Source organism: Ipomoea triloba, chromosome 13 (assembly GCF_003576645.1).
Source record: "Ipomoea triloba cultivar NCNSP0323 chromosome 13, ASM357664v1".
In the NCBI taxonomy this organism is placed as follows: Eukaryota; Viridiplantae; Streptophyta; class Magnoliopsida; order Solanales; family Convolvulaceae; genus Ipomoea; species Ipomoea triloba.
In genome coordinates this window covers 2,388,769-2,400,051 of record NC_044928.1, presented here as the reverse complement: position 1 = coordinate 2,400,051, position 11,283 = coordinate 2,388,769, and the positions used below count along the sequence as shown (strand labels likewise).

General features: G+C 30.7%; 1 protein-coding gene across 1 annotated transcript; it reads right to left on the bottom strand.

Moving 5' to 3' along the window:
* Positions 1-3,192: 3,192 nt before the first annotated feature.
* LOC116002356 (pentatricopeptide repeat-containing protein At1g08070, chloroplastic-like) lies at positions 3,193-8,058 on the bottom strand. The gene is made up of 4 exons (XM_031242471.1): positions 7,046-8,058; positions 6,315-6,987; positions 5,603-6,272; positions 3,193-4,486 (listed from the first exon to the last, which is right to left on the bottom strand). The coding sequence occupies exons 1-4, from the start codon at positions 8,056-8,058 to the stop codon at positions 3,780-3,782; spliced, it is 3,063 nt and encodes a 1,020-aa protein (XP_031098331.1). The 3' UTR covers positions 3,193-3,779.
* Between the last annotated feature and the right edge of the window lie 3,225 nt (positions 8,059-11,283).

Sequence of the window (11,283 nt, the reverse complement as noted above, 5' to 3'; positions counted from 1 at the left end):
TTATAATTGTGAGAATAATGAAAACAAATTCGACATAATTTAATAAGAAAAAAAAATTTATTAATTATTATTTACATCAATAATAATAATTCAAATACTTATCTATACTTCTATATCTATACTACTATTAATGAATATAAAATAATCCTTTGTGAAATTTCCGCCCAAACAATAGTAAAGATAAAATGGAAAAGAAAACTGATTTTACTAATTGATTGAAAATATAAAAATATTCTAACGAAAAAAGAAATGGAAATTAGGCAAATTGGAAAGGAAAAAGACATTACTAATTGACTAAAAAATTATTTTTAAAAAACTTTTAAGAAAGTTAATTACACTTTCTTTTGAAAACTTTAAATTATTTAAACTTAAAAAAAATTAATTAAACATGTGTTGTTAGATTATTTATAATAATTACAATTAATTCATTCAACTATCGAGGAGGAAGAAAAAAACTAAATGCGATATAGTGAACATGAATATACTTAAGTTATAAAAGTATAATTTCACATATATTAGTGTAATTGACTATTAATAATTGTCTAATAATTATTATGATAATTAAACTAAACATTGGTCGTTGAATTTATTTTTATAATAATTATAATTATAATTATAATTATAATTAAATTATTTCTAATTTTTCCCATATTTATTTTAGTAATAATATAATTACATAAGTCATATTACATATTAATCTTTTTAAGATAATTGTAGACAAACAAGTCATATATTATCAATTAATTGAGTAATACTTTTGCACTAATCTTATAATCAAATAAATGTACATGTTCAATATAATTTTTTTATAATTTTATTTTTATTTTTATTATCTAAATATATAATAAAAAATTTATCTGTGAATCGCACGGGTAATTAGACAATTATTTGCTTTAATTCAAGTAAGGAAAACATCAGAAAACATAATCGGTCCAACAAATTTCATCAATTGCGCTATATAATATTTGATGTTATAATTTATATAATTGTATATCGATCCAAATATTCTTAAAATAATATAGCAAATCCATTTCGTGCAACGCACGGGCGAAAATACTAGTAATAATAATATAACAATGTTATTTCCTTTAGCCTACGCTAATTAGACAGGCAAATTCAAATTATGTATTTACCGTTAATATATTATGTGACCACAATTAACATATTATGTGTCGGTAAATAAATTGAAGGCATATAAAATGTTAATTACAATGCATAATATGTTAATTGCTGGCACATAATATGCCGTTAACATATTATGTGTTTGTAACTAACAAATTATGTGTTTTCAATTTATTTATAGGCACATGATCTATTAATTGAAGTTACATAATATGTTAAATGTAAAGACATAATTTTTGAACCATGATTCACAATATAAGGTAGACATTGGTCCATAGTATAACAATTGTATCCAACATTATACTTGCAACTATCAAGAATGTGAGGGAAGATTTTGAGTAAGCTAAATGAAATGAAACACAATGTACATTTGAGGAAACCACCTGTAACCTNTTTTTTTTTTTTTTTTTTTTTGAGTTTTTTCAGCTTTTTGCTTGGTTTTTTAAATTTCATGATCATCCTTAGGGAACTTGCATCCATTTACAAACACATGTTCAAATTTAAAGATTTTGGATCGTTAAAGGCTCCCAGAGGAGTGGATAGCAATCAGCTAATTGGAAAATTCTTCTTAAAATTTTGTTCTATACTGGATGTGTTCTATACTGCACAAACTAATATTATTAATTAATTGGTAAAAAAAATTAATAAAGTTTAATTGGTAACAAAATTTTATTTACCAAATTATGACAATAATTAAACCATTATAATTGTGAGAATAATGAAAACAAATTCGACATAATTTAATAAGAAAAAAAAATTTATTAATTATTATTTACATCAATAATAATAATTCAAATACTTATCTATACTTCTATATCTATACTACTATTAATGAATATAAAATAATCCTTTGTGAAATTTCCGCCCAAACAATAGTAAAGATAAAATGGAAAAGAAAACTGATTTTACTAATTGATTGAAAATATAAAAATATTCTAACGAAAAAAGAAATGGAAATTAGGCAAATTGGAAAGGAAAAAGACATTACTAATTGACTAAAAAATTATTTTTAAAAAACTTTTAAGAAAGTTAATTACACTTTCTTTTGAAAACTTTAAATTATTTAAACTTAAAAAAAATTAATTAAACATGTGTTGTTAGATTATTTATAATAATTACAATTAATTCATTCAACTATCGAGGAGGAAGAAAAAAACTAAATGCGATATAGTGAACATGAATATACTTAAGTTATAAAAGTATAATTTCACATATATTAGTGTAATTGACTATTAATAATTGTCTAATAATTATTATGATAATTAAACTAAACATTGGTCGTTGAATTTATTTTTATAATAATTATAATTATAATTATAATTATAATTAAATTATTTCTAATTTTTCCCATATTTATTTTAGTAATAATATAATTACATAAGTCATATTACATATTAATCTTTTTAAGATAATTGTAGACAAACAAGTCATATATTATCAATTAATTGAGTAATACTTTTGCACTAATCTTATAATCAAATAAATGTACATGTTCAATATAATTTTTTTATAATTTTATTTTTATTTTTATTATCTAAATATATAATAAAAAATTTATCTGTGAATCGCACGGGTAATTAGACAATTATTTGCTTTAATTCAAGTAAGGAAAACATCAGAAAACATAATCGGTCCAACAAATTTCATCAATTGCGCTATATAATATTTGATGTTATAATTTATATAATTGTATATCGATCCAAATATTCTTAAAATAATATAGCAAATCCATTTCGTGCAACGCACGGGCGAAAATACTAGTAATAATAATATAACAATGTTATTTCCTTTAGCCTACGCTAATTAGACAGGCAAATTCAAATTATGTATTTACCGTTAATATATTATGTGACCACAATTAACATATTATGTGTCGGTAAATAAATTGAAGGCATATAAAATGTTAATTACAATGCATAATATGTTAATTGCTGGCACATAATATGCCGTTAACATATTATGTGTTTGTAACTAACAAATTATGTGTTTTCAATTTATTTATAGGCACATGATCTATTAATTGAAGTTACATAATATGTTAAATGTAAAGACATAATTTTTGAACCATGATTCACAATATAAGGTAGACATTGGTCCATAGTATAACAATTGTATCCAACATTATACTTGCAACTATCAAGAATGTGAGGGAAGATTTTGAGTAAGCTAAATGAAATGAAACACAATGTACATTTGAGGAAACCACCTGTAACCTTAGCGGGCAAAAGAATACAAGAAAGTAAACTAACCTAAGTGGCCTATAGCTAACTGGCTCAAACCAAGATGGATGGGATTTGAACTTGTTACCTTGTGGTTATAAGTTTATATCTTTAACCATCTTGGTTGGTCCCGAGTTTATGCTCACTTTAGCTGAGGCAGTAAATGATCTCCCCCAGGTCCCAGAGCTGTTCATCAAGCCATAACCTATCACAGTATCACTTTCCAACAACTTCATGTCCAGTTAGTTACTCATCAATGCAGGAATTCCATGTAACTTCCAATTCTGCATCTACTCCATAACAGTGAGAATAAATTGAATGATTGATCCTAGAAAATAATAGTTACAGCTCTCATATATGGAACATTGACACAGCCCCACCACTGCAATTCTGCTAATCCTCTCCCGAATAGGCCTCAAAGGAGCCAGCATAAACGTACTACCAATAATCTTTACAAGAACAGATACCCCCAGTAAAATGGTGAAAGCGATATCTGTCTCTCACAATAATGTTCCTTCTATAAACTGCAGAAACAAGCTTAAAGAAGTGATGGCAGTCTTGGCAAATCCTTAAATTTTTCATTATCCTTAAAGTCGTACTCGATGAATTCAGAAGCCCGAATGCTAGTGCAAGCTTCTCGCTATGATATATCAGATTATGCTCCTTTTCCTCTTCCTCAACATCGTACAAAACCATCCCTGTTTCTGCTGCATACCCAGCAAATTTCAACTTTTCTTTCATTTCACCCAACATATTATGAACATCCACATATCCCGGTCCAATTGAATCTGATGCCTTAAACACATACATCACATTCTCGATTTCGATTGAGCTGCAACCGGGGACCTTTCTGATTCCTCTCCTATCCATCAGTTTCCTTAATTCCCCAACTTCCGCCCACTTCTTATCATGAACATAAACATTTGACAGCAACACATAATTATCTGCATTCCGGGGTTCCAGCTCAACGAGTTTCTGGAAAGCGAATTCACCTAACTCTGCACGTCCATGAAATCTGCAAGCTACAAGTAGTGCCCTCCATATAACAGGGTCCGGCTTCAGATTCATAGAACGAATCATCTCCATAGCGTCATCCAAGAATCCACCACGGCCAAGTAGATCAACCATGCACCCATAATGCTCNTCTGTGAATCGCACGGGTAATTAGACAATTATTTGCTTTAATTCAAGTAAGGAAAACATCAGAAAACATAATCGGTCCAACAAATTTCATCAATTGCGCTATATAATATTTGATGTTATAATTTATATAATTGTATATCGATCCAAATATTCTTAAAATAATATAGCAAATCCATTTCGTGCAACGCACGGGCGAAAATACTAGTAATAATAATATAACAATGTTATTTCCTTTAGCCTACGCTAATTAGACAGGCAAATTCAAATTATGTATTTACCGTTAATATATTATGTGACCACAATTAACATATTATGTGTCGGTAAATAAATTGAAGGCATATAAAATGTTAATTACAATGCATAATATGTTAATTGCTGGCACATAATATGCCGTTAACATATTATGTGTTTGTAACTAACAAATTATGTGTTTTCAATTTATTTATAGGCACATGATCTATTAATTGAAGTTACATAATATGTTAAATGTAAAGACATAATTTTTGAACCATGATTCACAATATAAGGTAGACATTGGTCCATAGTATAACAATTGTATCCAACATTATACTTGCAACTATCAAGAATGTGAGGGAAGATTTTGAGTAAGCTAAATGAAATGAAACACAATGTACATTTGAGGAAACCACCTGTAACCTTAGCGGGCAAAAGAATACAAGAAAGTAAACTAACCTAAGTGGCCTATAGCTAACTGGCTCAAACCAAGATGGATGGGATTTGAACTTGTTACCTTGTGGTTATAAGTTTATATCTTTAACCATCTTGGTTGGTCCCGAGTTTATGCTCACTTTAGCTGAGGCAGTAAATGATCTCCCCCAGGTCCCAGAGCTGTTCATCAAGCCATAACCTATCACAGTATCACTTTCCAACAACTTCATGTCCAGTTAGTTACTCATCAATGCAGGAATTCCATGTAACTTCCAATTCTGCATCTACTCCATAACAGTGAGAATAAATTGAATGATTGATCCTAGAAAATAATAGTTACAGCTCTCATATATGGAACATTGACACAGCCCCACCACTGCAATTCTGCTAATCCTCTCCCGAATAGGCCTCAAAGGAGCCAGCATAAACGTACTACCAATAATCTTTACAAGAACAGATACCCCCAGTAAAATGGTGAAAGCGATATCTGTCTCTCACAATAATGTTCCTTCTATAAACTGCAGAAACAAGCTTAAAGAAGTGATGGCAGTCTTGGCAAATCCTTAAATTTTTCATTATCCTTAAAGTCGTACTCGATGAATTCAGAAGCCCGAATGCTAGTGCAAGCTTCTCGCTATGATATATCAGATTATGCTCCTTTTCCTCTTCCTCAACATCGTACAAAACCATCCCTGTTTCTGCTGCATACCCAGCAAATTTCAACTTTTCTTTCATTTCACCCAACATATTATGAACATCCACATATCCCGGTCCAATTGAATCTGATGCCTTAAACACATACATCACATTCTCGATTTCGATTGAGCTGCAACCGGGGACCTTTCTGATTCCTCTCCTATCCATCAGTTTCCTTAATTCCCCAACTTCCGCCCACTTCTTATCATGAACATAAACATTTGACAGCAACACATAATTATCTGCATTCCGGGGTTCCAGCTCAACGAGTTTCTGGAAAGCGAATTCACCTAACTCTGCACGTCCATGAAATCTGCAAGCTACAAGTAGTGCCCTCCATATAACAGGGTCCGGCTTCAGATTCATAGAACGAATCATCTCCATAGCGTCATCCAAGAATCCACCACGGCCAAGTAGATCAACCATGCACCCATCCAAGAATCCACCACGGCCAAGTAGATCAACCATGCACCCATAATGCTCAATCTTTGGCTGCAAACCAAATTCGTTTCTCATTCTTGAGAAAAGCTTCCTTCCTTCTTCAACAAACCCTTGGTGACAACAAGCACACAAAACTCCCAAGAAAGTGACCACATCAGGCTTGAAATTTTCCACGATCATCCTGTTGAAAGTGAGCAGCGCAGCCTCACCTCGTCCATTCATGGCATATCCCGAGATCAAAACATTCCACGTTTGCACATTTTTCGCCTGCATTGCCTCGAAAACCCTCTCACCCTCATCAATGTCACCACATTTAGCATACATGTCAATAAGTGCAGTGCCAACATAAACATTCAACATCAAACCTTTATTGATTATGTAATCATGAACTGACTTCCCTTGATCCAAAGCCCCCAGATGAGCACAAGCTGACAAAACACTAGCCATAGTCATCTCGCCTGGCTCAATTTCACTACCCTGCATTTCTCGAAAGACATGAATTGCCTCCCTGAACTTCCCACAATGCAAATAACCAGAAATCAAAGAATTCCAAGAAACAACATTTCTTTGAGGCATTTCATCGAACAACATGCGAGCTAGGCTGGGTTGTCCGCAAACACAGTACATGNATAGCGTCATCCAAGAATCCACCACGGCCAAGTAGATCAACCATGCACCCATAATGCTCAATCTTTGGCTGCAAACCAAATTCGTTTCTCATTCTTGAGAAAAGCTTCCTTCCTTCTTCAACAAACCCTTGGTGACAACAAGCACACAAAACTCCCAAGAAAGTGACCACATCAGGCTTGAAATTTTCCACGATCATCCTGTTGAAAGTGAGCAGCGCAGCCTCACCTCGTCCATTCATGGCATATCCCGAGATCAAAACATTCCACGTTTGCACATTTTTCGCCTGCATTGCCTCGAAAACCCTCTCACCCTCATCAATGTCACCACATTTAGCATACATGTCAATAAGTGCAGTGCCAACATAAACATTCAACATCAAACCTTTATTGATTATGTAATCATGAACTGACTTCCCTTGATCCAAAGCCCCCAGATGAGCACAAGCTGACAAAACACTAGCCATAGTCATCTCGCCTGGCTCAATTTCACTACCCTGCATTTCTCGAAAGACATGAATTGCCTCCCTGAACTTCCCACAATGCAAATAACCAGAAATCAAAGAATTCCAAGAAACAACATTTCTTTGAGGCATTTCATCGAACAACATGCGAGCTAGGCTGGGTTGTCCGCAAACACAGTACATGTGCACAAGAGAAGTGCTGGCATACAAATCCGAACCAAAACCCATTGTGGTTACACTGCAATGTACCGATTCCCCAAACCTCCCGTAACAAATTTGAGCTGCAGACTTGAGAACGCTCGGAAAAGTTGAGTTATTGGGTCGAATGTCGAGTCTGTGCATCTGGGTATACACGAAAACTGAATACAAATGCTTTCCAGAATCTGTATATCTTCTGATGATGCAGTTACAGTGCTCCACATCAATGAGATGACTGAACTGCGTAAAGAGAAGGGCAGAAAAACCAAAACCACGCGTTGGCAAAGAAGTGTCGAGAAGTTTCGTAAAGGTGGACTGGTTAAAGGGTGCGTGTGGGATTATCATCCGGTTCTTACTTTGGACTGCTTGGGTGTGGTTTTTGAGTGATTTTATCAAATGGGTAGTAAGTCGCAGTTTAGGTAATTCAAGGTCTGATAGATTCGCCCAGGAACGATAAGCGGCGTTCAGTGATGGTTTCATCATAAACTAAATTCTTCTTTGCTTTGATTCCTTAGAACCAAACAACCACTCACAAAATATTCCTTATAATCAACACTATCGCTCCCATTGAAGGGAAAGAGATTTGAGTCATTTAAATATTATGTCTAGAGTCTAATCTATTTAAATGTTTCATACAAGTTTTTAGATATACTAGTATTTTCGCCCGTGACTTGCAAGGAATGGATTTGTTATAATATTTTAAGAATATTTGGATCGATATACAATTACATAAATTGTAATTAACATCGAATATTATATAGCGCAATTAATGAAATTGGTTGGATTGATTATGTTTTCTGATGTTTTCCTAGCTTGATTTAGAGCAAATAATTGTCCAACATCCGTGCGATGACATCGAATATTATATAGCGCAATTTATTTTTATTATATATTTAGATATTAAAAATAAAGATGAAATTATAAAAAAAAAATTTAATATTGAACGTATACATTATTTGATTATAAGATTAGTGCAAAAGTATTACACAATTAATTGAATAATATATGACTTGTTTGTTTACAATTATCATAAAATATCGATATGTAATTATATTATTACTAAAATAAATATGAGAAAAATGGAAAATAATTTAATTATATTATATTATGTAATATGACCAATGTTTAGCTTAATTACCATAATAATTATTAGACAATTATTATTAATCAATTACACTAATATATGTGCAATTATACTTTTATACCTTAAGTATATTCATTTTCACCATATCACATTTAGTTTTTCTTCCTCCTCCATATTTGAATAAATTAATTGTAATTATTATAAAAAATATAATAACCCATGTTTAATTAATTTTTTAAAGTTTAAATAACTTAGAGTTTTCAAAAGGATGGTGTAATTATTTTTTTTAAGTTTTTAAATAATTTTCAATCAATTTTCATTTAATTAGTAATATCCTTTTACTTTTTCAATTTGTCTAATTTCCGTTTCCTTTTCTATTAGAATCTTTTTATATTTTCAATCAATTAGTAAAATCAGTTTTCTTTTCCATTTTATCTTTACTATTGTTTGGGCGGGAATTTTACAAATGATGATTTTATTTTTATTAATAGTAGTATAGATATAGAAGTATAGATAAGTATTCGAAATATTATTATTTGTGTAAATAATAATTAGTAAATTATTTTTTCTTATAAAACTACTCATAGTTTTCAAGGAATTTTCTTATATATTTATTACCATATATTACCAATTAATAGATATTAGTTCATTTCCATTTTACATTTTCTTACTAAATTAACTTTATTAATTATTTGACTAATAAAATATTTAATTAATTGACTACAAAAGTTTGGGGTTTGGGGGTGGGGGGTGGGGGGGGGGNCACAAGAGAAGTGCTGGCATACAAATCCGAACCAAAACCCATTGTGGTTACACTGCAATGTACCGATTCCCCAAACCTCCCGTAACAAATTTGAGCTGCAGACTTGAGAACGCTCGGAAAAGTTGAGTTATTGGGTCGAATGTCGAGTCTGTGCATCTGGGTATACACGAAAACTGAATACAAATGCTTTCCAGAATCTGTATATCTTCTGATGATGCAGTTACAGTGCTCCACATCAATGAGATGACTGAACTGCGTAAAGAGAAGGGCAGAAAAACCAAAACCACGCGTTGGCAAAGAAGTGTCGAGAAGTTTCGTAAAGGTGGACTGGTTAAAGGGTGCGTGTGGGATTATCATCCGGTTCTTACTTTGGACTGCTTGGGTGTGGTTTTTGAGTGATTTTATCAAATGGGTAGTAAGTCGCAGTTTAGGTAATTCAAGGTCTGATAGATTCGCCCAGGAACGATAAGCGGCGTTCAGTGATGGTTTCATCATAAACTAAATTCTTCTTTGCTTTGATTCCTTAGAACCAAACAACCACTCACAAAATATTCCTTATAATCAACACTATCGCTCCCATTGAAGGGAAAGAGATTTGAGTCATTTAAATATTATGTCTAGAGTCTAATCTATTTAAATGTTTCATACAAGTTTTTAGATATACTAGTATTTTCGCCCGTGACTTGCAAGGAATGGATTTGTTATAATATTTTAAGAATATTTGGATCGATATACAATTACATAAATTGTAATTAACATCGAATATTATATAGCGCAATTAATGAAATTGGTTGGATTGATTATGTTTTCTGATGTTTTCCTAGCTTGATTTAGAGCAAATAATTGTCCAACATCCGTGCGATGACATCGAATATTATATAGCGCAATTTATTTTTATTATATATTTAGATATTAAAAATAAAGATGAAATTATAAAAAAAAAATTTAATATTGAACGTATACATTATTTGATTATAAGATTAGTGCAAAAGTATTACACAATTAATTGAATAATATATGACTTGTTTGTTTACAATTATCATAAAATATCGATATGTAATTATATTATTACTAAAATAAATATGAGAAAAATGGAAAATAATTTAATTATATTATATTATGTAATATGACCAATGTTTAGCTTAATTACCATAATAATTATTAGACAATTATTATTAATCAATTACACTAATATATGTGCAATTATACTTTTATACCTTAAGTATATTCATTTTCACCATATCACATTTAGTTTTTCTTCCTCCTCCATATTTGAATAAATTAATTGTAATTATTATAAAAAATATAATAACCCATGTTTAATTAATTTTTTAAAGTTTAAATAACTTAGAGTTTTCAAAAGGATGGTGTAATTATTTTTTTTAAGTTTTTAAATAATTTTCAATCAATTTTCATTTAATTAGTAATATCCTTTTACTTTTTCAATTTGTCTAATTTCCGTTTCCTTTTCTATTAGAATCTTTTTATATTTTCAATCAATTAGTAAAATCAGTTTTCTTTTCCATTTTATCTTTACTATTGTTTGGGCGGGAATTTTACAAATGATGATTTTATTTTTATTAATAGTAGTATAGATATAGAAGTATAGATAAGTATTCGAAATATTATTATTTGTGTAAATAATAATTAGTAAATTATTTTTTCTTATAAAACTACTCATAGTTTTCAAGGAATTTTCTTATATATTTATTACCATATATTACCAATTAATAGATATTAGTTCATTTCCATTTTACATTTTCTTACTAAATTAACTTTATTAATTATTTGACTAATAAAATATTTAATTAATTGACTACAAAAGTTTGGGGTTTGGGGGTGGGGGGTGGGGGGGGGG